Here is a 25,803-nt window from a genome sequence, read left to right on the forward strand (position 1 = left end):
CAACAAGACCCCAAGTACCTTGGAAACTGCTGAAATCAGTGAGACAATATATCAAAGAGGGACATGCACTAAAGTGTGTGAGAGAGAAAGAGAGAGAGAGAGAGAGAATGAACAAAAAGACAACTATTGGGTTGACCACACAGAGGACTCTTACACCTCTTAAGTGTATAAAATAAACAGGATCCACTCAAAGGTAAATAGTTTCTAATCATTTCCTGAGTGGTTCTGCTTTATATTTTAGCTTATTGCATCAACTGGATTTCTTTGAAAATAATGTTAAGGTTGGGTGTAAGACTGAATGCACAACATTTGATTTTACTTATCTATAATAAGCCTGCATGCATAATTTTAGCCCGTATACACCCGATTTGGTACATCTGAGTGGTTTTAATTTGCATTTGGCCTTTTATATATGCTGTTAAATTTATTGTGTCCTGTTCTGTATGCCAAGAAGAAAGGAAGAATAAGCTGAGGGTGACAACGTAAGAATAAAAACCACATGAATATTTTGCATCAAGAGACAGATTTGGAATTTGTCACATTTGTTTCCTTACCTTTCTCTCAAGGAGCGCTTCGCCCATAAAAGTAATCTTGAAAAATACCTCTCCCCACTTCATTTTCACATCCTGTGAATGGGATTACAAATCCATGGAAGTGCATTTTGCTTTGGCACTACAACAAACCCATAATTTTCTAGCCCAAAGTCAAACTCTCCACCACTGGCTATAAAAAATAGTTTTTAATGGTTTGAAGATGATGCATATAATCTCTGTACATTTCGCATTTAACGGTAGAGGCATTGATAAAAAGTCATGAAAACTGTATATAGCTGAGCAGATGTTTACACATAAAGCATTTTTAAAAAGAAGATATGGCTACAATCCCAAGGAAAAAGTTGAGTTGGATGCAGAGGAAGTTAGTCACAACTATAATCTATGACTAATTTCCTCAAGATCCAACCCATTTGAGATTCCAGGATGGGCAAAAATATGAAGTTGCAGCGAACACAAGTCAAAAGTGTATGAGTAGAAAGTAAAAGTGTGTTTTCCCATTATTTCCTAATTAAATATGGTTATACATTGGAAAGCATCTACAGGAGGGAGCACCTGGTAACAATCTACCTATTTTTTCATAGCATACTCTCTAATCCTTCTTATCCCTTTTCAGCTTTGCACACTGTTTATAGAAAGAGTAGTGTTTTTCATCCATATTTCTTATTTCCATAATGGATTCAGTGTCCTATTTTCAATTTTTTTTGTTTCTTCTTCTTATTTGTTTAGTCCTCTATGCGTTAAGCAAGCTGAACTATTGTTGAATTTGCAGTGCTATAAAATGTGGCAGCAAACGTCCAACTGAAAAAAAACCAAAGCGTTGTATTCAACTAACTTTTATTTTTGGTAGACTCTGTGAAATTAATGTTCTCTAAATTAGCCATGGCCAACGATTTCAATAGGTCTACTCTGAGCAAAGGTTAGTAGATGCCCATCCAAAACAAACTTAGATCAAAAACCCCAGTGGGCCTAAAAGAATTGAGAATCATAAATGTGTGACTGCTAAAATGGGAGTTCCATATAGCAACTATAATCTTGTTAATTTTGGCATTTCTCTTTCTTCTTCCCAGAGTTGAACTGCACCATCTGCTCCAGTAGCAACTAGCATCGATTAAGGCTGAAACAGACACTTTTTTCCAGAAGCATGTTTTGTAGTAAAAAAATAATGTCCCGTTTCTTCTGTGTTTTTTGGCAGTGCCTGCAAAAACATCTACCTCTTCATCTGCACTACCTTCTCTTGCTCTCTTTCACAAGTGACTTTGTTTGCCCTTGAAGGCGTTGTCATATAAAAACTTGCCCTCTGAAATAACTTCCGCAATAAGAAGTGATACATGTGAGAGGTATAGTGGGAGGCTGAAGTTATTTGGTTTCGTTCTATGCTCCCTTCTGTTTATTATTTAATTGAGACTTTTGTTTACCGCCTTTTGCCAGTAGGTCCCAAAGTGGTTTGCATCAATAAAAATATGAAACAATGGTATAGGCTTGAGCAAGATGTAGCAGCTTAGACCACTGCATAACTGGAGCTAATGATGATCAGCCTTCACCCCGGGACTTTTTAAAAAAGTGGCGACCAAGGAGAGACAGAGAGGACATTGGATTCCATAGCAGAATGGTGCAAATTAGAAAATATTTGTCAGCCTTGAATTTGGGAAATATCTTATGGCTATCTATGAAAAGGTTTTAGACTTTAAAAGACACCTTTCTGTGGGGATTGCAGTCTTAATCTCCCCTCACTGTTTTTATTGCTGCCACTTTGGTGGTCTGGTTAATTTTTCTCCCTAAGCCCCAAGGGAAGATCAGCTTCCCTCACACAAATCAACTGTAGACAAACCCAGCTTCAAAATCTTGAGTGACAAATGATGACCACTAGGGGGATCACACACAAAAACTTTATTAGAAAAAGATAAAACCATTGTTAAAAATGTTCTCCGAAAGAACAAATAGCCCCCCTCTTCTAGATAAAAATATTCCTTTTGAGACAAATAATTAATTGGAGATAAACAACTTGTAGTGAGGTCGTAGTCTTCTTCCAGATTGGTCAGATATCATCAAAGAGGTCTTCAGGATCACCAGTGTTTTTTTCTGACTCTGAAGGCATCTCTTTCGATGACGGCTGCTTGACTGACGATTTTGGAGGAGAATCAGCTCTAGAGATTTAAAGCAGATAACCTTAGTGAAACAAATTTATGTTGGTTATTTTTAAACAATGTTAGGTGAAGATATCTAAAGGAAAGTTTAGTGTCTTTGGCGACTGTATTCATGTTTAGGAAGGAATTGTGCTCATATTTGCTACTTGCTCATCTGCGGCAAAGCCAGCAATAAAAATTATTCAGGTTGCAATAGTTTAGTTGTCACTTTTCCATTTGAATCCCCCCTCTCATTTTCCTCAAGATGCCAATCCAACCTGTGATGCCAACGTAAAGAATTAAGCAGAAGCAAGCAAGTAAATGGAAAAGACAGCTAAGCTGTATTTAGTTCAGTTACCACTGCATGGCATAGCTGAAAATTGGCTGGAGTTGCCCCCTCATTTTTCTCGCATGGGATTTATAGCTATTTTCTAATATTTTGACATTAGGAGCAAATTCCTAAATTTCAAGGTCTTAAGCTCTACCTTCTGCCTTGCCAATAGTTGAAATATCAAAAAAAACAAAAAAACTTACAATAGCAAAAAGATTTGAGCTTTCAAATCTAGAGAGTGTATTTGGGCCTGTTGTGCATATTTGAAATCCTTGAGAAGCATGTGTTTAGAGATTCCCAATTTCTTTACCTTCATTGCTTGTCTTTTAATTACAGCGGTTAAAAAAAAAATCTGCAGTTTACTAATAAATCCTGATTCATAGAGTCGTTAGCAGGTTGATACAGTCAAGCAGCTGGCACAGGAATTGCATGATCCAAACTTCTGCTATGTACCACACAAGGAACTTTTCACATAAGCCAGGTATTCCACGCAAACCAAGAGATGTGGGCAATCATAGGGCCTTCTTTGGACAACCTCCTCCTACTTCTCCCCAGTATCTGAGGGTAAAATGAGACCATGCCAGCTAGCCACACTCCCAACATCAGCGCATCCATCTAGCCACAACCCCAGCAGCACCAATGTGTTTAGCTGAAGGAACAATAGGCAGGGGAGCCGACTTGGGCCCCAGTTTATGGGTGCCTGGTGCGCATGACAGCATGCTGTCATGCCCGTGACCTGGCCTTGGAACCTCACAAGACTTCAGACTTGACTTCTGGTGCTTTGTGAGGCACTGGAAGTTGTGTCGGGGGCCCTGTGGTGAGCACCCACAACAATTTTTTGTGGGTGCTTGAGCACCCAGAGCCCTCCATAGTTGATGCCCTTGACAGGAGGTCACCATTTTGCCAAAGCTAAGCAGGCATGAGCCTAGCCAGTTCAGGTGGGAGACCACCAGGGAAACACATGTATATCCCTGTGGGTTCCATGACAGTAGGCAGGGTATAAATGTGAGACCCTCGTATCCTCATACTAAGTGCACAGGGGCTTCCATCTTATATCTTGATTCTGAAGCACAGATGCACAGAATACCAGGGGCATGGACAGAAGGGCATGAAGAGGCATTGCTCTTTTCCCCACACACTGTTACAATACACAAAGCATTTTCTTAAACACACAGTAAGCAATGGAATCTCTGCTCTCTGGCTCATACAGTTTGTGCTACCGCCACCACCACATTACCGTATTTTTTGCTCTATAAGACTCACTTTTTCCCTCCTAAAAAGTAAGGGGAAATGTGTGTGCGTCTTATGGAGCGAATGCAGGCTGCACAGCTATCTGAGAGGCCAGAACAGCAAGAGGGATTGCTGCTTTCGCTGCGCAGCAATCCCTCTTGCTGTTCTGGCTTCTGGGATTCAGAATTTTTTTTTCTTTTCCTCCTCCAAAAACTAGGTGCGTCTTGTGGTCCGGTGCGTCTTATAGAGAGAAAAATATGGTAGTTAAAGGAGCTTTGTGAACTCTATGACATTTAGCAGGATTGCCAGGGAACCAAAACTTTAAAATACATCCCCAAATCAGGGATATTATAGCCCCACTGTGGTTTTTCCAGTGATGTTTTGAACATTCCCACCACAGATGAAGAAAGTCTGCTTTGGGAGTCTGCCAGAACCTGGGAATATGTCTGCTTGGGGAGTCCCAGGTTGAAATCCATGCTCACCTATAAACTTCACTGGGTGACATTGGGCTAGTTCTCAGACAAACCTAAAGTTGTTGTGAGAATAAAACAAAGGGAAAGAAGTACACACACTGTGTTCATCTCCTTGGAGAAAAAGAAGGATAATAATGTAATGAAAAAAGAATTCTAACTTCACCACACTTTAGCACCCTCAAATGTCAAACTCTGTTTATGAGTTGTGTGAATAATACAGAGAGCTGAACCACAAATTGAAGCGCAGGTAAGAGCACTGATAAGTACCGTATTTTTCGCCCTATAGGACGCAAAATAGGAAAAAGTGCGTCCTATAGGGCGAAAAATACGGTATTTGTTTTCTCAGCTGAGAACGAGCCACACAAAACTGAAAAAGCAGATGTGAGACATCTGAACAGACAAAGCAAAGCAACCACTAACTATTTAGTGTGATTGAGAGCCTATCCTAATGATGAGGTGATACAACAGATAATGCAACATAAATGCTCCTACAGCCACACAAATTTCAGAATTCTGACAACAAATTAAATATTTCAAAGCTCTTGGAATGTTTACCTAAATCTCAGTTACATGTTAACATCTATGTCCGAAGTGATATGTGCTATTGTTAATAAGACAGGGAATAAACACTTTGCCCTTTTCCTTTTGAAAAAAGAAAAATTCAGATTGGAGGCACAATTTGCCAAGACTTTATATAAGATCTACATATGTGTAGGATGCTTGGTTTTTTGCCAGTGCTGGCACATCCATCATGTCCTAGGCTGTGCTGACATATTTACTGGGGCTTTGTTCTTAAATTCCCAGTGTGGGGTATATTGTAGCATGGTTCACGTATTAGGAAATGTTTTCCTAGAAATTCTAACAACTACACTGGAAAACTACTTGGATTTGGTTATGCTCTCTGCTCTATATAAATTTATCATTAGTTAATCACTCCCCTGTATGAAAATGATGGGGAACTGACACGTATACCACTAAACTTTGTGTCTCCCAGGGTGAGAATTTCTAACTCCGTCATGTTTTCAGATCCTATGGGGGTTCCTTCACCTCCTATCACTGTGCAGAGCAACATATTCATGGTAGTGGTTTCTTCTATGGAAGGGGTGGGGTAAAATACTCATCACCATTGTACTGGATGGTAATGTAGTCAGGAAGATAGACATCCCTTCATTACATCATGACATTAGTAAAGGTAAAGGGACCCCTGACCATTAGGTCCAGTCGTGGCCAACTCTAGGGTTGCGGTGCTCATCTCGCTTTATTGGCCGAGAGAGCCTGCGTACAGCTTCTGGGTCATGTGGCCAGCATGACTAAGCCTCTTCTGATGAACCAGAACAGCGCATGGAAACACCGTTTACCTTCCCGCTGGAGCGGTACCTATTTATCTACTTGCACTTTGACGTGCTTTTGAACTGCTAGGTTGGCAGGAGCAGGGACCGAGCAACAGGAGCTCACCCCGTTGCAGGGATTCAAACTGCCGAACTTCTGATTGGCAAGTCCTAGACTCTGTGGTTTAACCCACAGCGGCACCGGCATCCGTATCATGACATTACTTAGCTGCTTAAGACAACCTGGTAGCATCTAGCAGTTGTTGGACCCCAACTCTCATCAGCCCCAGCCAGCCAATGGTCAGAGAAGATGACTGCTGTAATCCACAACATCTGGAGAGCATCATGTTGGCTATGGCCAAGTTGAAATTATCCAACCAGTTTAATTTTTGTTATTGAGATGTTTTGCTTCTTCAAAATCATTATCATTTTTAAGCCAAGCAAAAGCTGGATGAAATCCTGGACACTAAGGGGATGAGGAGCTATTGGTAGGGCACGAGATAGTAACACTATAACCCAGATGAAATGGGAGGGTGTGAGGAATTTCCCTGGGTATATAACAGCACAGGCTGGCTGGTCTCCCACTCAGTATGGTTGAGATGTTTCCTTAAACTTGGCTTTTGTGGACTAAGCTCAGGCCCTGCACAATCACGAAGTTCTCAAGACCCAACAGACCCCTAGAAACAGTCTTGTAGGAGTGCCTTAACGACAAAAACTTTGTGGCTTCCTGCACATCTCTCTGTGAGCAGTGCTTTGTGACCAGACATGGAATGAAACAAAAGAAAACAAAAAGAGCACAATTATTTTGATTTTCTTATAAAATAAAAATAAAAATTACATCGCTTAATAATGCAAAGCTCAACACAGAAATCAAGACCCACAAAGATTTAACTAGGCACAGTTGGTTGCCTGCTATCCCAGGGGTGGACTTCAGTCTTTCAAATTTCAGCTGCACCCTGTGCAAGGCAAAAATTTGGCAATCCCTGCTTCTCATCTTCCATTTTGCTCAATTCACTATGTCATAGTTGCAGTACCCTGCAGCACCCTCTAGGCTCAGCGCCCAGTGCGACAGAACTGGTTGTGCTGCTCTAAATCTGCCTCTGCCACCCCCCACTTCTAACTTTGTCACATGACTAGGAGAGAGGGGCTTTTTAAATGCATGTGATGGTCTGGGGAGGAGGGAAGTGTGGGAATACAGCGGGAGGGAAGAGTTTAATTAATCGTGCATTTTAGAAAGACATTTTCAAAGAAACTGGGCAACTGAACAGTCCGGAAGGAATTCAGCACTCATTACCCAGCATAAGTGTTTGGCAGAAGTAAAAACTGCACCTGCATTTATCAGAAATACAATCGGCATAATGCATCTGAAAAAAAGATCTAAAGGCACTAATTCAACAAATCATATGTGCATATTCTAGACTGAAGGCTTCACGATGCTCACCATTGCTGCTTTCAATTGTTAAATTACATTTAAAATTGAGGTTAGTGTTTTTGTTTTTAAAGAATTAACTGTGATCTGCTTGGATATAGCTTGGCTGGATCATTTAAAGAATGATAGCTACTGATATATAAAATAATTTAACTCACAAATACATACTGGCCAGAATGAACCCATCTTAATAAAGATCTACTTCTTTTCTTAAACTAAATTTAATATTGTAAAAATAAGCGGTGGCAACAAGTATATTCAGTTTAATATTATTACATTAGGAGAATTAATAAAGTGATATATAATTATTATATGTAGTTAAAACACATTTCTGCCTGCTTGTCAACAATTCAAGTTTTGAGAATTAAATCCATATACCATTAAAAAATATATTCACAAGCCTGAGGTGAGTTAACAAGAGACATGCATTCCTGTGGTTCATTTACACTTAAGCTCATTCCTGCATAAAGGAACTAGACCACACATCTAGACTGAGAAATCGTTTTACAGCCACTGTCTCAGTAGGGAGGGGGAAAAGGGATCTGATTACTTAGTCAAAACCACAAAAAAGTATATTCACAGCACAAACGTTTGGGTTTGCCTAGCATTTTAGACAAGAGTTTTTACAAACCCAATACAACATAAACTATCCACCAATATTGCAATATTTTCTACTTTGTCTTTTTAAATTATATTTACAATGATATGCTGGTGCTCAATACTTTCTCCCTTCCAGCAACCCTACAGCAGCTAATAATCTTAAGCAAACTCAATAATGTTGGTCATTCCGCTCATGATTTCTTATTTAGATACATCACTATGGAAAGCCTTCTTGAATACACCCAGCAGCCACTATTGATCTGTCACCTCTCAATCTAGAATGTTCATCTTGCTGAATTGGGGGAACAAAAGTTTGAGGGAGGGCAGATATTGTCTTCAAAAAACTTCACCTTTACATTAAACTCCTCCATCAAAGTAGCGGCGGCGGTTAGTTCATAAAGACCACACTAGAAAGTCCAAGACCTCCGTTTGTATACTAAATGGCTTCTCTCTGGTGGTTGTGCTGAAACGGTTGAGACTCGTTCACTCTAAAGCTGAGGCACCTGAGACAATGATGTCTCAGGTGCCTCACCTTCTCCTGGCCCTCAAAGGCCAAGTAAAAATATTGAATCCTGGATATAGCCCCAAACTCCTTCTACATAGGAAATGCTAAAATGTAATGTTCAAATCCCATGCATCTGAATGAAATTTGAATGAGAGGAGTTTGTTGGTTTCACAAATGGCTCTCAACAGATAGCACCATTAAGAACTTGCAGTGATTCAGATAGTGTGGTAATTTAATTTAAGTGGACATAATCAGTCTTACCTGTTTGCTTCAACAAAGTAAGATTTAATTTGGCTTCTAAAAATGTAACATTTATTTTTTTAAAAAGGTGAATTGATTATGCTCCCAACTTGCTAGCATTCCAGGAGCCTCTGGTTCATCACCTGTGTATTCTCATTCATATCGGTGCAAGCTCAGGTAGCTTCTCTCTCTCTTTTCTCTCCCCAAATGAGTGTTTTCCCCTACTATCCCACAATTCTATATAGAATTATTTTAGCCAGGTCATGAAATGGATTTGTGCTGCAATCACAATGATCGAACAGCTTTCATCTATTTTTTAGCTAGAGATGAAATCAAAAGGCTAAAAGAGTACTACACAGTAGGTAGCTACTGGCAGTCTCAGTTGTTGGTAGCATCAAAAAAGCATGCAGACCGTAGTTGGCAGAATAAATACCTGTTCGGCAGGATTCTTAGCCACATAAAGCCAAGAGGCAGGGGAAACTGAGTTAATATTCATCTTTGAAGTATCTGAAGAAGTGTGCATGCACACGAAAGCTTATACCCAGAACAAGCTTAGTTGGTCTCTAAGGTGCTACTGTACTGGACAATTAAATTTATTTCATCTTTGAAGTGTGATAGAAGTGAGGATCCTTTTCATGCCTGTGTGTTTTGTCCTTCCGATGTTTTTGCCACCTGTCTGTACCAGTTCATTGATGAGGTCTGTGAAACCGACAAAGATTCAGCTCTCTGGATGAAAGAATTTAAATATTTCAGGATCAAACAATGATTCTAGAGCTGGGTGCCATCACTCTACCAAGAGATAATTAATTCCATAGCTGGATAGAAAGGACAGACAGAGCAGAGGTGAGTCTTCTCTGGATGTTAATATACACCAAGGGATGAAGTACCAGTCTAGTTGCAATTCAGAGAGCATTCTGCTGTCAGTTCTTCCTTTGTTTGCAGACAGGAAACCTGCTTCCAAGTGAAATAATTTACACTTTGCAAGTTTATGAAGAATTCATAGCTGCATTCTTGGCAGGATGTTGGACTGATCGACCCCCAAAATTGATGGGAGCTCTTTGCAAGACTAAAGCATGCATTTCTCCTTAATGGTATTTACCAACCCTACTGATTTTGAAGCAAATACATGTTCAGGACTGCAGTACAAAGCAAATTAATGTGACTGGTATAAAGAGAAGTGAGGTGTTAATTGAAATTCTTTCTTTCTTTCTTTCTTTCTTTCTTTTTCTTTCTTTCATTTGACAATGGAGAGACTTTAATTTATTGTTTTATTTTGACTTTTATTGCTGAATCACTATAAGCTGTCTTTAAGTCTGTTTCTCACAGAAAGTCAGGATATCAATGGAAAGATTGATAAATAAATAACACACAGGGCATATGTAGACCAGATGCAACCCATGTAAAATAACACAGTATTGCCCAGATGAACCTGGGAAGCACTAATGTCCCATCTCTCTTGGGTTATTCTTCTCTGAAAGCCAGTGCAAGTTTCAACTCCCTAATCTTTCTCCCCCTGCTCCCCAGCTCTGGACAGGGGAACAGGAAGAATGGCTGGTAGACATTTGTCAGGCATCAGTTTCTCACTTGAGGCTTTCGCTTTCCCCTTCCAAAGGATAAACAGCAATTGTATGTTTATGGTTCAGCATCACAGGGAAAGCTTTCATCTGCTGTCTTTCATTAACTAGGTGTGTGTGTCACTATTTACATTGCAAAGCTGGAATTCAATATATATGCTGAAAAATATGAGATTTGAAAACATGGCATAGTTCACAGACTGAAATCATTTAGCGTTTTTTAAAAAATCAAGACAGAAATGGCAGAAATTAACAAATTTTACTCCCTACAGAGTTTTAGAACTCTAATTACAAGAAAGGTAATTAGCACAACATTTCAGTGTGGCACTTTTGTTGTCATCTGAGTAGTGCTATTTGCTTCTCATGTTACAGAACTTATCTCTCTATTTGTGTGCCACTGCACACATCTGCACAAATAAGTACCTGGCACGTGTGATTGCTCAAAAGCTAATTTTGGGGAAATAGCTAAACTATTTTTGGGATCTTTACGGGAGATGATTAAGCTTAGACAGACAAAATTGCACTGGCTTCTATAATCTTGCTGATTTTGGGGCATTTAATACTGAACAATAGCGATGTTCTTACTCTGGAGACCACACTATCACTACATATATATATTTATAATTGAACTATATATATTTATAATTGAAGTATGCAAATATAATATAATTACAAGCTACAAAGGGGTTTTACTTTTTGCAACATCAGATTTCCACTGGCCCCGCTTGCATTCAACAGAAGGCAGCACACCATCACACAGAATTTCCAATTACACAAAAGGGTCTATGTAAGAGTCATGTTCCGGTCTGATGCCAGATCCCACAGAGAAGGGTAAGGCTGGAGGCAGGTTGCGTCAAGTTGGCAATTACAGAACCACAGAGAACTCCAAGTGAGAAACCCACCCTGATAAAAGGTTGAGAGCACTCTGGTGCTTTGTATAGCTCCTGTTATCAGACCAAAGGCACAACCTGCAGGCTCCTTCACAATGCTTTGCCTATTCCTGCAAGTGGTGTGTGAAAGGGGTGACAATTTGCAGTGGTACCTTGGTTGTCAAATGGCTTGGCTCCCGAACAAATCGGCTCCTGAATGCCGCAAACCCTGAAGTAAGTATTCGAGTTTGTGAACGTTTTTTGGAAGCTGAACATCAGACACAGCTTCTGAATGAGTACAGGAAGCTCTTGCAGCCAATCGGAAGCTGAGCCTTGGTTTTCAAATGCTTTCGGGAGTCGAACAGACTCCCAGAACGGATTAAGTTTGAGAACCAAGGTACCACTGTACTTCATATTGGAGTTTTATAAATGAAGGAAACAAACCAAGGAGATAACATAAAAAACTAGGTTCCTTTTTGCAGACTTATAGAGCAATTCTTGCCATAAAAACTTGAGGGCCCATGTACAGTTAATGCCATGTATGGCATATGGAATCAGAATGGGATGTGCTGTAATGCACCTGCAATAGCCCTGAACTGGTTTTTCATCTGCACACAAGGATATTGGTGGGGTCAGAGGCAGGCGGGAGTCTGCAACATTCCATACATCATGGAAATTTTTATTATTGATACTGATTCCTGCACTTCTAAGTTATGCTCTTAAGCACCAAACTGAGAGCATGGAAGCTTCTATGTCGGCATTCCTTAAAGGTAATAGATTCCTTGATCTGTGAGAGTGCTGGCTCTCCCAGACTATTATGATCCTGTGGCTGGGCTTCTCACACAGTCTTTCACACAATCACGTCATTAAATTCACAACCATGAGACAAGTTTTGAGTAAATAGCACTACTGAGTGGTGTGCGTTACAATAGTTCTGTAGGGATCACGACAGTCTACTTTCAGCAACTGAATCAAATATTAGCTCATAAAAAGCATTGGTCTGAAAAACCCAATCAAACCATCACCAGGAGGTGGTTCACAAGAACTAGCATATTAATAATAGGGACTAATTATATCCACGGATTTCACTAATCCAGCTATGTCCTCTAAAGCATACGGAATGAGTCTGATCTAAAGTCCATGTAACTCTCACTGCTGAACTCAGTATTCAGGGATTCAGGGCCTGTGTCTTGATTCAGTGAGAGGCATTTAAGAACTTTTAGCATGTTCCTATGAAGTTTTGTGGTGGCATATAGAATATAGATTTATGTAGGTTAAAATTACTAATAAATTCAAGGCACCCAGTTCTCAAGACAGGTTATTACTATGTTTACAATTTTGCTGGAAGGAATCTGGAATGCCAACATGTTGATCCTAATTGTAATAATTATTTACTTCCTGGATGACTAGCATGTCAGAATTAGTCTAAAGGCTTGCTCTTAAGGCACTGAATTTAGGTGGTCTATATTATTTTCCCCCATCTGCCACAAAACCTGGGATACTTCATGCATAATCTCTTTTGTTGCTGCAGTACTATTTCTGCAGGAAAACTTTACAGAAATTATTATTCTGTAAGGATCGGTGTGGGGGGGGGGAGGATATTGGGAAACACATTCATTTTGGATATTCATCACTCATGGAGGTATTCATTTACATCCTGCAAGATGTACATATTGACTCAGTTTGCATGTAAAACTAAACCAAACCATGGGCTCTTGGAGAGGAAATTGTGGCTGCTCTGCTTTTCCTGCAGTCTTCCATCCTGCTGCTGTTGTGCTACTGTGAGCTAAGCCATGGTTTGGCATAGCACATTGTTCAAACTTCAGCTTGTGATTTGTCTCCTCCAGACAAACCACAAGCTGTAAACAAATTACACATCTTGTTTACAGCTCATGATTTTTCTGAAGTGAGACAAACCATGAGCCCAGGTTCAAAGAGTATGCTAATCCAAACCATGGCTTAGTTTGCAGTAGCAGGAGGACTGTGGGAGGGACCAGGTGGCCTCACTTTTCTCTCCAGGAATCCACATGTTCATGCCAAGTCATGTCTTGACTTAGTTTTATGTGCAAATCAGGTTGTTATGAGGATTGGAGAATCAGCAGCAGTAAACAGAGAAGTAAACAAAACTTTAACATTAAAAAGTGTTAAAATATGCATTCAAAACTATTTTTCACATCTATCCATTGGAGCAAAGAAGAGATGTGTACAAAGCATAATCAATCAGTCCATTATGCCAAGCACAGGGGAACTTTCATAAAACTACCATCAATAGTATTGGCTGGTGAAATTGGCCGCAATTCTTCCTCCCCTCTCCTCTAAATCATTCGTGGTAGCCAAAACAGCAACAAAAAGAGTAATGTGTTTGGTAGACAAGAGGTTGAAGGAAATGAATTGAGAAGCAGTTGCCAGCAGACAGCAATGGCTAAATGTTGTCTCTTCTAGATAGGAGACAGCTGTATTCCTTAAATCTACGACAGACAAGCCTACTTAGGGTTTCTAGCCATGCAGATCTTCTGATTGGAGATGCATGTGACAAATGTTCTAGAAGCAGCTATACTGCAAATTTTGATATCACAGAGAGGCAGAACAGGAAGATGGGCTATAAAAGCACAGTGCCAAACCTGCATTTGTGCAAAGGCAAGACCACCTGTTCTACAACAGCTTATCTTGAGTCGTATGACAACTGCCAACAAAATCTACCAGAAGATCATGTAGCTATTTAAATGTATTTACAGAACAAATACGAGCCCTTTTCAGACATCTGATCCATGGTGGGCAAATGAGTGTAACCAAAAGTTTGGGGAAACAGGGGTCTGAGAGGCAGCCCTTTTCAGTCACATTCAGAGAAAAATGGCTCCTAGTCGTACTGGCTATGTATTACCTCCTGGACCAGAGGCAGTTTGCCTCTAATTATCAGTTGTTGGAGAGCACAAATGCCTGATGGTGGGCTTCCATTAGGCATTTTGTTGGCCACTGTGAGAACAGGAGGCTGGACTAGATGGACCTTTGGTATGATCCAGGTAGGCCTTTGCTCTTTTTCTCCCACAAAGGAAAGTGAGCCCGCGTAGACCGCGATCAACCACTATCACCCGGGAATCGACCTGTTGATCGCAGTCGACCGGTTGGACATCCCTGATGTATACTGTTCATTTTTAATGTTGTAACTGATGTTGTGTTTGCTGTTTTTTCACATTTATAATATTCAGTGTAACTATGCACGTTCCTTGGAGATGCACATTGAACCAGTCTGCATACAACTGCACATGCACAGATTGTTCCATGCAAACGTGAACCTTAGTCTTTAGTCTTTGCCAACTGGCCACCTGGGGAAACCTAGCATTACTGCACAATACTACATGGCAGGTTGCTGTAGACAAATGGCTTGCCAGGCAGAGGGAGCTACCATGCAGTGTTAATTTAATGTAAGTATGGCTTTAGATTTGTTCATGTGTAACCTCCGGGGTCAATGCCAGTATCATCTATACAAAATATTTGCAGGGCGGAAAGTCAAAGGCCTTTGTCTGTTTTCAGATGCTGCCTCTAGGCAGCACTCCTTGGAGAATATGCTTAATTTAATAGTTTGCTGTCATGTTTTCTTGACTGATTCTTTACTGAATAAAAGACAATAACAGTTGTCTAAATGTCCCTTATGTACACAGTTGGGATCAATACAAGAGCAAGAGCAAGAATTAAATCGATATGAGAATAATGAACCAAACTAACTCTGATTAAATCAACGAACATAGGCGCATCAGACCCCCTCTTAGGTACCTGTCTTGCTTGACTGATTCAAGTTAACAAATCTCTGCATAGCTGAAACCCTGAGGCTTTGCGAGTTGTTTACTCTTTATCCAGCAAAGATGGTTCTGTTAATGGGGAAGAAAATGTATAGGTATCTTTTTTTTCCCTTCCAACATTCTTCAAGAATGACATTTCACCTAGCATTTAAAACACAAATCTAAGCTTTTATAGATCTCAGCAAGGCATTCAAAATGCAACAACTCAGGGATAAAGCTACGTTTTCAGCCTCATTCTTGTGACAGGGGCCAACTTCAAATTGGCAGATCAAGCCTTGCCTAGTAAAGTACTATGGGAAACGAAAAACCTCTATGAGCTTTTTCTTGAAAACAAAATTCTTTGTGCTGCTGAGCCATGTAAACTTTCCTGTAAAAACATTATGATAACCCATGGGGTCCAGGTGCAGAATCCTCTCATCTCCTGGTGCAACGTGATTGTATTTTCTGTGCTTCCTTTCATTATTTGAGCCATCACAGAACAAAAATCTCACCCTCCAAACTGTGATTGCTATTCTGAGATTAGGGTGCTCTGACAATCCATCTCTAGGCAGACTAAGCACAAACCAAATCTTCAGGTTATTGAGGAACTGAAAGACTGCCAGGAATGAAATATTTCTCACTGCATTTAGAGAGATAAAATAGGTAAAAAGCTATTTACTTTGTAGGAATACGCAACTTTCTAAGGAAGGCAGAACTCTTCATCAGGCAAGTTAGAAGAATACTTAGGTCTTTGCTAGGTAAAGAGAAAAGCTATTCTGAGGCAAACATTTTCACTACCAACGGGTGGTGGACCAGCAAAAAAAACACCAACTACCCCAACTCTCAACACTTTGTGCGCTCCCTATTCCCTGAGACTAGTACAGCAGCAACAGTTGGTTTGTTATGAACTGCTTGTGTACAGTTACCTGGAAATTCCCAGATTTTACATTTCCTGGTGTTTGTGTTTCTTTGGCCACATTAAGTCCTCAATCTTCCTGTCTTTGCTATTTGCTAACGTTGTTCCTGATGATGCACAAACAGCTGAGTCAGAAATTCTAGCTTTTCCAATATGGAGATATGCCAAAGCTTGTGAAGACCCAGCAGGAAGACCCAGTCCAGGGATTCAGAATGTCTTGCCTAATCGGTTGTTTTGCCTTGGCTGAAAGGCAGGCTTGCTTGTGCTATGGCTTTGGGACAACACGAATTACAGGCCATACAATTTAATGTCAATTGCTTACTCATCTCACAATGGTGGGAACAAAATCCCAGGGAAACCAAAATGGTCTGAGGAGGATAATTTACTGCTGTATTTTTGCTGGAACAAAACTTCTTCCTTTTAAGATGCTTTCACGTTAGAACACTATTTTCAATGTCTGGAACAATTTAAACCAAGTTCCACTCTGCAATTCAACATTTCCAAAGGAATAAGCCAAATAAGCAGACAATAGGTTTTCTTAAAAGATTTTTTTTAAAAAAAAATATGTGTAAATGCAAATCCAAAACCTTTATGCTAACACTCTCTGGAAATCAAATATGCTGATTAAACTGTGCGCCTCATGGATTGAGGCACTTTTGCAAATGATTTTGCAGCTGAAGGAGATGAAAATGTTTTAACTAATCTGATGATATGAAATATCATTATGAATATTATGAACCTTCACTATGTTTGTGAAAGTCATATAAAGATCCTAGTGCCTTTGCTGAGACAGAAGAAAAATAAATGTAGAATTTAACCAACAATTACAAATGAATAGTTAACATATGGTGGTCAACCACATATAGCATAAAGTGGTCAACGCATAGGCAAATATTTGGATTCTACAAATCTGTTAAAGAATACCAATTACCTTAATCTAATATGGGTACTTCATATTTTCCAACTTACAGAAACTTGGGGGTGCTGTTAAGTCAAGGAAATGGCCACTACAGTTCAAATCCGATTCTCCCTCCAGCTAGTGTGTACATGAGATGCTTTTTAGACAAATAACCATTCCAGTTATGAATGTCCGGTATCAAACATTCTGGCTCACCTTGGTTGCAACTGCCAGAATCCTTGCACTTGTCATCACTGGAAGCTCATGAACAATTACCCGCTCCCCTCCCTATGTCTGAAACTAGAAAGGATAGCAAGGGCTTTTCAGTTTGCCCCAACACCATGGAATTTGCTCCAGCAGCCAAAGGGACGTTAGCCTTCTTCCCAACTTTGAAATGGTGGAGGAGGCAGAGACAATTCGCACCCAACTCTGCAGCTGCAAGACTGAGAAGATGGCTGAGGTTCATCACACCCTCCCAAGGACAACAGCAAACTAGCTATGGGAAAGAAAGTTGCAAGATCCTGATCTAGCTCAGGACCTAGAACGTTTTGCATGCATAGCCTGCGCTCTGTCCCGCAGCCACACACCCCTCCCCGCCCGGCATTTTCCTTTCACTTCATTGTATGAAAGCATCATGGCAAGGAGTTAATTCATAAACAAATAAATACTGATTGAACTCAATGCACAATTATACCAAGCACCAAACTGCGTATTATTTAGCTGTCTGTGTAGACTTCTGTTGCTATGCCGCACATAGAAGCAGTTTAATTTCCCTCGGGGAATTAAGAAAGGATAAAGACATTCAGACATTTCTGGTCTGTAAAACTCAAAGTGGGAGGACAGCTCAGAAGTCCAAACCACAGAGCAAAAAGCACCCCATAAAATAGAAATCAGACAAAATACTCTACAGACAAAAAACCTCTAATTATAAATAACTAAAGAAAGGATTGTGAACATATAAGACAACGTTCAATGGCATTTGCCTGCCTGCTCCGGGGAAAGCACATTATTCACATTATTCATTTTATTTCATGTTATTTTTTCACTGAAAACTTTCAATAAGCGTGGGTAGGTGGGTGTGGGTGTAACGACTATAGTGAGAAAATCAGCAAGAATGCAGACATTCAAACTGTATGGAGAGTTTGATCCTTGTGATATATTAACAGACTCCACACAATGATTAATACATGAAGCTAATGAACAGGTTTCAAAAAGTATTAGTACACAGGAACATCTTGTATCATATAGTTAAATATGCATGTTCATGCATAAACTAATATAAGCCTATATATAGTTTCCTATTGCGTGTATTCAGATGCAATGGCAAACCACTGTTTACAGCAATCCTGGAAAGTACTTGATCTCTATCCCTTACATATGGAAGGAGGAGAGGAGGGAGTACAATAGCCCAGGGTTGCTTATGTTCATAATAGCAAACAATGTTTTGCTTTCATATCTGAATGCAGTCACTGAGTTTTCACTGGCTATACCTCATGGTCATACACACTGTGTGGATTGTTATTTATTTATCTATCACACAAATCAGATCCTGCACCTGTGTACGGTTTCAGTGCATTCCTATTTACCATTTTCTGATGCTTATCTTTTTTATATAAAAAAAGAAAAAGAATGTATTTTGTACTCGGAAATAGTGGCTGCAATTTAATACATTAGTGATTTTGTCTGTTACCAAATAAATTTGTGCGTTTCTATTTTGGGGAGGTGCTTTCTTTGTTCGCTGTACATTTTGGGTGAGGACACCACAGTGGCAGCATAAGCATGCAGCAGAGATTTGCATATTATAATACAATCTGAAAAAATGGAGAGAGCTTTTATGTCATATCTCTCTGGAAGAATAAAAAGCTTTACTCTTAGATAGTAAATTTATGCTAATGACACCACGGCTCATCTAAAATGAGAGGGAGGAATGAAACACTAAAGTGTCAAAAGCTAGCTGATGGTGACCCTGCAGGCACATGCCGCTGATCAACTAATTACTATGATTCTGAAGGATGCCCTAGGAAACAGCAAGTAGTTGACTGCTGGGACAGACATGCTGAATCTTTAAGCAGCTGAAATTTGCTGAATGAGAATTTGTCATTGTCTCTTTTGAAGGAGGGTGGGGCATGTTTATTGCCTGTTACCTCAAGAAGCTCTCGCATTTATTTTATGGTGATGAAAAAGAAGCCACCGATTATGTATTCATTCTCTAATTATGAAAATCACTCGCAGTCTGAATTCCAGTTGTTTGGCAATCAATTGATCATTCCTCCAAAACAAACAAACAACATACAATTGTGTCCAAAGGAAAGCATTTATCTCATCCAGAATGGTACCGTATTTTTCGCTCGATAACACGCACCTGACCATAACACGCACATAGTTTTTAGAGGAGGAAAACAAGAAAAAAAAATTCTGAATGAAACAGTGGATGTATCTTTTTTGTGCTTCATGCTGTAGTCACAGACATGTGATTCGACGGTGAGTTTGGGGTAGCCCAATGCAAAAATCCTGAGGATCCATGTGGATCCATGCTTTGTAACCACGTTTTTGCACCACTGCAGCCCAAGGCAACAGTGGGTGTGTGATTTTTTTGGTGCAGGCTGTAGCCATAGACATGTAATGTGATCTGATGGTGAATTTGGGGTGACCCAATGCAACGATCCTGAGGATCCATGTGGATCCGTGCTTTGTAACCACATTTTAAGTCGGGAGGGAAGGAAAAACACAGAAGGGACAAGGAGCACGAGAGGGGTGTGCGGAGAAGCAGCTGGCTAACAATGCAGGAGAGGGGTTTAACAGGAGGGAGGAAAGGAAGGCAAAAGTTTTCCCCCACCCACCCAAGCCAGCTCTCTCTCTCTCTCCCACCTGCATTTTCCAGCTGCCTGCGATGCTGGATGCAGCAGCAGCAGCGGAGCATGGAGAGGAGGAGGTGGTGGCTGTCGGCTGCGCTCCTAGCGAAAACAGTGGGCAGTAAGACCCTGAGGCAGAATGCAGGAAAGCAGCAACCTCCTCTCTTTAGCCTTCCCTCCTCCGTGATCTGATTTTTGCCTCTGTACTCGGGCCAGTCGGCTCCAGGGACCACACATTCGCTCAATAACACGCACAGACATTTCCCCTTACTTTTTAGGAGAAAAAATGTGAGTGTTATAGAGAGAAAAATACGGTAGTTATTATATACAGCCTGTAAATATAAACCTATTCGAAATTTTCAATCTATGTCTCACCTTCAAGGCAGACTAGGTTGGTAGGTATTTAGGACAAGGCCTTTCCTGTAAGGAGTGCCCCAATTGTGGAATTTCCTCCCCAAGGCAGATAGGTTGGCCAACATCCTAGCCTAGCCTTAGGCAGGCCATAAAAGCGGTTTAGTTTTACTTGGCTTTCAATGGGCTTTAAATTCTGCTGTATGGCTTTGTATTTTGATTTGTATAGTTGTTTTAATGATTGTATATAACCCTTGTGAGCACAAAGGCAATCCATAACTATGTTAAAGAAAAGAAAAAGAATTCAGGGACAAGTATGCTTAAGACCATTGATTAAAATGTATAGGATTGGCCTGGGAAGACCCAAGCTCCTTTGAAGGTGAGTATGAATGGCTAGAAATATATATATATATATACTTTTGATTCCAAAACTAATCTTAACATACAAATCCAGTCTCCCAGGATAGTTGTTGCTGTTTGCATCCAACAGTCTCGGGAGACACTGGAAGACTTTACCTTTGGAGATAAAGTCAAATGGTTGGAAAGTTACAACTGTGGCTGCAAAGCCTGATACAGGAGAGACATGCTTTATTGCAGGTGGGGCAGATGAGGGCATCCAGGTTTGCTGCTACAGGTTATTCTCTCTGCGCTTCTCCCAGTGATCATTCCTCCTCTGGTCACTACTGTGGATACATGATCTGTCTGTCTCCAAGCACTGCCATCATCTGGAAGGGATTCCCATATGGTGTCTTGCATGGACACAATCATCTTGTAGAGCTTAGGTAGGAATGCTGTCTTGCTGAGCAGGTTGAGATGCCGTAGCTCTGCCTTGCTCCTACCTGAAAACCCATAGAGCTGCCGCCAGTCAGTGTAGGCAGTACTAAGCTAGATGGGCATATAGTTGTGTTGATGGAGAATTGACCTTCAGGGCTATGCATTCCCACCCCGGTTCCTGTTGCCCAAGGTCTTGCACAGAGTCTGACTGCTGAGGGAGGAAGTAGTTCTGAGGACACCCTAGTGCCCATGCAGGTTTTGGTTCCTGGAGCTCCTCCATCTCTCCAGGGCATCCCTTCTGTGTCTGGCTCATCGGAAGGATCTTCTTCTTCAGGTACTGTTTGTTCACCCAGGCCCAGAACTATTCCATTTGATAGCCTGGTGGCTGAGTGGCTCTGGCTGAAGCAGCTTGAGGGGTCAGACAATGTCTAGCTATGCTCCTGGTCTCCAGGAAGAGTTCCACAAATATGTTTGTATGGCTCCACATGGAGGGTGTTTATTGACTAGTGCAGGAATAGTGGGAGGGACCCCACTTTTAGGGAAATGGTGGACATCCTGTGGTTCCTCCAGGCAGTACCCACCTCGTCTGTCAGAAGCTGGTCATATCCAGTGCAGGGGTGGGTGCTGTGTTCTGGAAGTTAGTCAAGGGCCTCCTAAGGGAAGTCCACATTGTCCTCCTGTTTTTCACTGTCCTGTACACCTTACTTGTCTAACTGTTCTTTGCCTCTGGCAGTGTGGCTCTGTCATTAGTAGCTCCTAGGTTTTTTGGACCTGGAGTGGTCGGATGTGGTATGTGAGGTCGAGGGGTCATTTCTGCTCTTCCAGACATTCTGGGGAGAGAGGGATGCCCCTCTCTCACCATGAGAATCATCCATTTGGACCCTGCTTGACACTTCCAAATCACTTCCTACCCAAAGTCATATTGGGCAGTGATTTACAACAGCCTATAATTTGCAAGTTACTTAACTTTGTGGGCTAACAGGGCAGAAATCATTCTTATAGACTGGTTTTATTTTATTTTCAGAGTAGTGAAATTTGGAGCACTCTCTCTCTCATACAAATTCTAGCAGCGTAATTGGTTCTATTTTATCCCCCTTTTAAGCTACAGAAACAAAAAGCAAGGGAACGCGTATGTGAGACTGGATTGTTTTACAGCTCTATTCATTTTAATTGCCTAATTTCTCCCCCATCAGCATTCTTTCAAGAAAGATTTGCTCCTCAGTCAAATATGGCATGTGCTAGAACCTAATACAAAGAGGTTTTTCACAGCCAATAATAATACATTTTGGAAAATGAGTTCCAACGTGCTAATAAACCTTTAAGTATAGAAGTGGCAGCAGTGTCTCTAATAACATATGATGTAAAGATCAATTTGAATATCAAAGAACATATTGAAATACTTTCAAAATTGCTACCATTCAGTCGGTATAAATGGGAAGGGGCCAAAATCTAATAATGATTCTCCCCCCACTTCAGCACTTTCTACCCTTTAGTACAAGTAAAAACACACACAAATTATTTGAAATTAACAGGCTTTACAGGGAGACAAGAGCCAAAAACTGAACATTAATTCACCATTATACAACACTTGGGTCATTGTTTGTGCATTGAAACAATCTGTTCAAAAAATGACATCAGCAGACTTCAGTAAATAGCTGCACTTATAAACCTTTTTATCTTATACATAAGGCATGAAAGAACAAGGTAGGAACATTTGTGAGGTCACCAGCTGCTAAGGAGGAAATGTAACAAGTCCATAGCAACTCCCAGTCTCTTGTGCTGGAGGCAAAAGCATCCCAAGTCACTCCTGGTCTTTTTCTGTTCCACCCACTAAACCAGCACAAAAGAGAGATGTCCAAGAATCACCCTGGACTTTGTGTACCATAGATGATTTGAGTGATTTCTGTGCTGGCACAGCATCCAGTCAAGGATCATGGTTAGTGTGTGGTAGGCATCTCATGCAGATGACCTTAGCAAACTTGGATAGATTTCTAAATTTTCCTGTTACACATTAAAAAAAAGCAGTTTCATTTTCGGCACGCTGCCATACATCCTGAAGCAGCAATGCTGTTTACAGCTAGATGTGCTGAAAAGTTATTAGGAGATGCTGTTCATTACAGAACAGTGTTTCTTCCCATTACATTTTTTTCCTGCCAATGCTCTGATGAATCGACATGGTGTAAGCACATGTTTAGCTCACTGGCTGATGGCATGTCTTTCTGGCTTCAAAACACAGGGTGAGATCCAATGCTGCCATCCTCCTTGCAGAACAGTGTCAGATCCAGTTGAGGCATCGTAAGAGGAGACAAGGCACATCCCTCAGATTCTTCCTGTGACACCTTCCATGCTGTTCCAGAGGGTCCCCCGGCCCTCTGGAGGGTCCCTCTGGTTGAGGCTGATGGGAGTTTGCAGCCCAACAACATCTTGATGGCCATAGGTGCCCCACCCATGGCTTACATAGAAGGGATACTGGAGGTGGAGAAGTCTGGAGGGGACAAGATGGGAAGGTGGGGAAGGCAAGTAGAACTGGTAAAGGTAAAGGTACCCCTGCCCGTACGGGCCAGTCTTGACAGACTCTGGGGTTGTGCGCCCATCTCACTTAAGAGGCCAGGGGCCAGCGCTGTCCGAAGACACTTCCGGGTCACGTGGCCAGCGTGACATCGCTGCTCTGGCGAGCCAGAGCCGCACACGGAAACGCCGTTTACCTTCCCGCTGGTAAGCGGTCCCTATTTATCTACTTGCACCTGGAGGTGCTTTCGAACTGCTAGGTTGGCAGGCGCTGGGACCGAGCAGCGGGAGCGCACCCCGCCGCAAGTAGAACTGGTAGGGAGGAGTAAATTGGGTGATCTCTTTCCCATGGCTGGCCTAAGACTTTTTGATGCTGGAGGTGGAAAGTAAATGGCATTTTCTCCCTACACTCCCCAGTTAAGGAGAACAGTACCCAAGACATAATATCTCACAACTGCCTCCTCCTGGCAGTAAAAATAGAAAAACAAATTAAATTGCTACTTTCATGACATCCAAAATCAGATGCTTGAGGAAGCCTCCTAGCTCTGCCAATACCCCCTTCATAGTGAGTCTGGCTACTTAGGTTTTCTAATGAAATACCAAAATGGTATAGTGATTCTGTAGGAGTCAGAAGTCACTGATTCCTATTTGAGAGCTAAGCAAGATATAACATAGAAAATTATGTGATCAGAATCTCCTGTGTTGTCGTTTTTCTTTTCTTAGCTAGCAGCCCTTCAGATGTTTTCTTTTCAATTAGATGTGAAATGAGCAAGGCTGCCTAGGTTAGCCAAAATGTTTCCATTTGGTTTAAAAAAAGAGAAGAGAATCCTAAAACTGGGAATGAATGCTGTGAATCCAGCACACCATCTACTTCCTTTTAACTGAGATAAATTCATCTCAACGTTTAGATTGCCCAGAGGATGTTGGGGATCCACAGTAATTCTGGTTCTGCAAATTGGGTGCTAAACAAATGGGGTTTCATGGGATTCTGAACTCACCAGTGATATGAGCCAAGCTTATCAATGCAATGCAGCAGGTTGGGAGCATATATGGCATCTAATAAAACGGGGGATGGAGAGTGGAAGACTCAAGCAGGCAGCTGCCCCCAGTATGCAATAGCCTGTCTGAATCTGATAGCCGACTGCAGCTGCGCTTATTGGATGATTCTCACATTTCTAGTGTGTACATGAGATGCTTTACATTTCCCCTTAAAACAAAATGTTTGCAAACCATTTCCCAGCAGTTGGATAGGCTATGGCTCCAACTGTATAACAGGTCTGCTGTTGTATAATGTGTGGAACCGTCATTAAAAGATTGGTAGCGCTGCCAGCTATCTGTAGTTTACGGGCTGGTGGTATGTGAGAGGGGCTTTCTTGTGATGGCCCCCCAGATTGTGGAATTCACTCTTCTGAGGTGTGTCTTTTTGATGATTGTTCAAGATGCATCTCTTTAACCAGGCCTTTAGTTGAGGATATACCTTCCCTCCTCCGGCATTGCTGTGCACTGGTCTCTGCTTGTTTTGCTATTCTGATACCTGCTTTTGAGAATTTAATTTCCAATTTTGAAACAGATTGTACTTATTTTAATGGCAATATTTTTTAACCTGCCCTGGAAGCATAGCTACAAAAAAAAACAAAAAAAAAACCAACATAGTATGGGTAGACTTCTTACACAATTTTTAAATAGCCAGCCTTGGTTTTCAGGGCCCTGGATAATATCTAGTTTATATTCACAAAAGCATATATCAATACATAACTATAAATGCTAAGGTGCAATTATTTGTTCTTGACACATCAAAAATATGTGTACAACAGGTGTAACAGCACTAGTATGAAGTTAAGTGTAACAACACTGACCGTATTACTTTAATTTTATATCAATCTACACACACACACACTGCTCTGTAGCCCAGGAATCCAGACCTGGGCCTGAGGTTCTCAACTCCTGTACAAGCTCATCACAAAATAAGCTCAGTTTTCTACAAAAAAAAAAATACCTATCAAACAGGAATGCTTTATGAATGACCTCTTACCCAAAATGGGCAATGTATTCAAAACATAGGCCTTAACATTTATCTGGTGCCTTCTGTCTATGTTAGAAAGGGGGGAGGGGATTAAAACATGCTTAATGCATTGCCATCAGTTCTACAACATTGTAAACAAAATGGAGGAGGGGGCACAGAGGGAGATATTACTTTAAAAGCCCAGTGGGAAATACCCACTGCCAGAAATATGTTAGCCATATAATAGTTTTATGCTGCTGTATCGTTATTATGCCGCACTTTTCTTTCACCACTAAGGGTGCTGTGTTTCATTTTCAGTAAAGATTTATTGATTCCCAATTGTTTGTGAAGGGAAAATGTGACATTTATGGTTTTACGCTTTACTGAGATACTACATTCTATGCAGAGGATGTCATTAAAATGCACTGTATTGTTTGATTCTGTCATGGCAACTGCAGTATTTTCCACAT

At 40.9% G+C, this 25,803-nt stretch overlaps 1 protein-coding gene across 7 annotated transcripts in view; it reads right to left on the reverse strand.

Moving 5' to 3' along the window:
* Nucleotides 1–724: 724 nt before the first annotated feature.
* The window catches only part of XRCC4 (X-ray repair cross complementing 4), a 237,066-nt gene continuing 211,987 nt past the window's right edge, over nt 725–25,803 (reverse strand). For all 7 annotated transcript variants that reach the window (XM_079995777.1, XM_079995772.1, XM_079995773.1 and 4 more), the window contains one exon: nt 725–2,698. In XM_079995777.1, coding sequence (XP_079851903.1) covers nt 2,590–2,698 — 109 coding nt within the window. In that variant the 3' untranslated portion in view covers nt 725–2,589. The remainder of the gene's footprint in view (nt 2,699–25,803) is intronic.

This window comes from Podarcis cretensis (assembly GCF_951804945.1).
Source record: "Podarcis cretensis genome assembly, chromosome: 11".
NCBI classification, from domain to species: domain Eukaryota; kingdom Metazoa; phylum Chordata; class Lepidosauria; order Squamata; family Lacertidae; genus Podarcis; species Podarcis cretensis.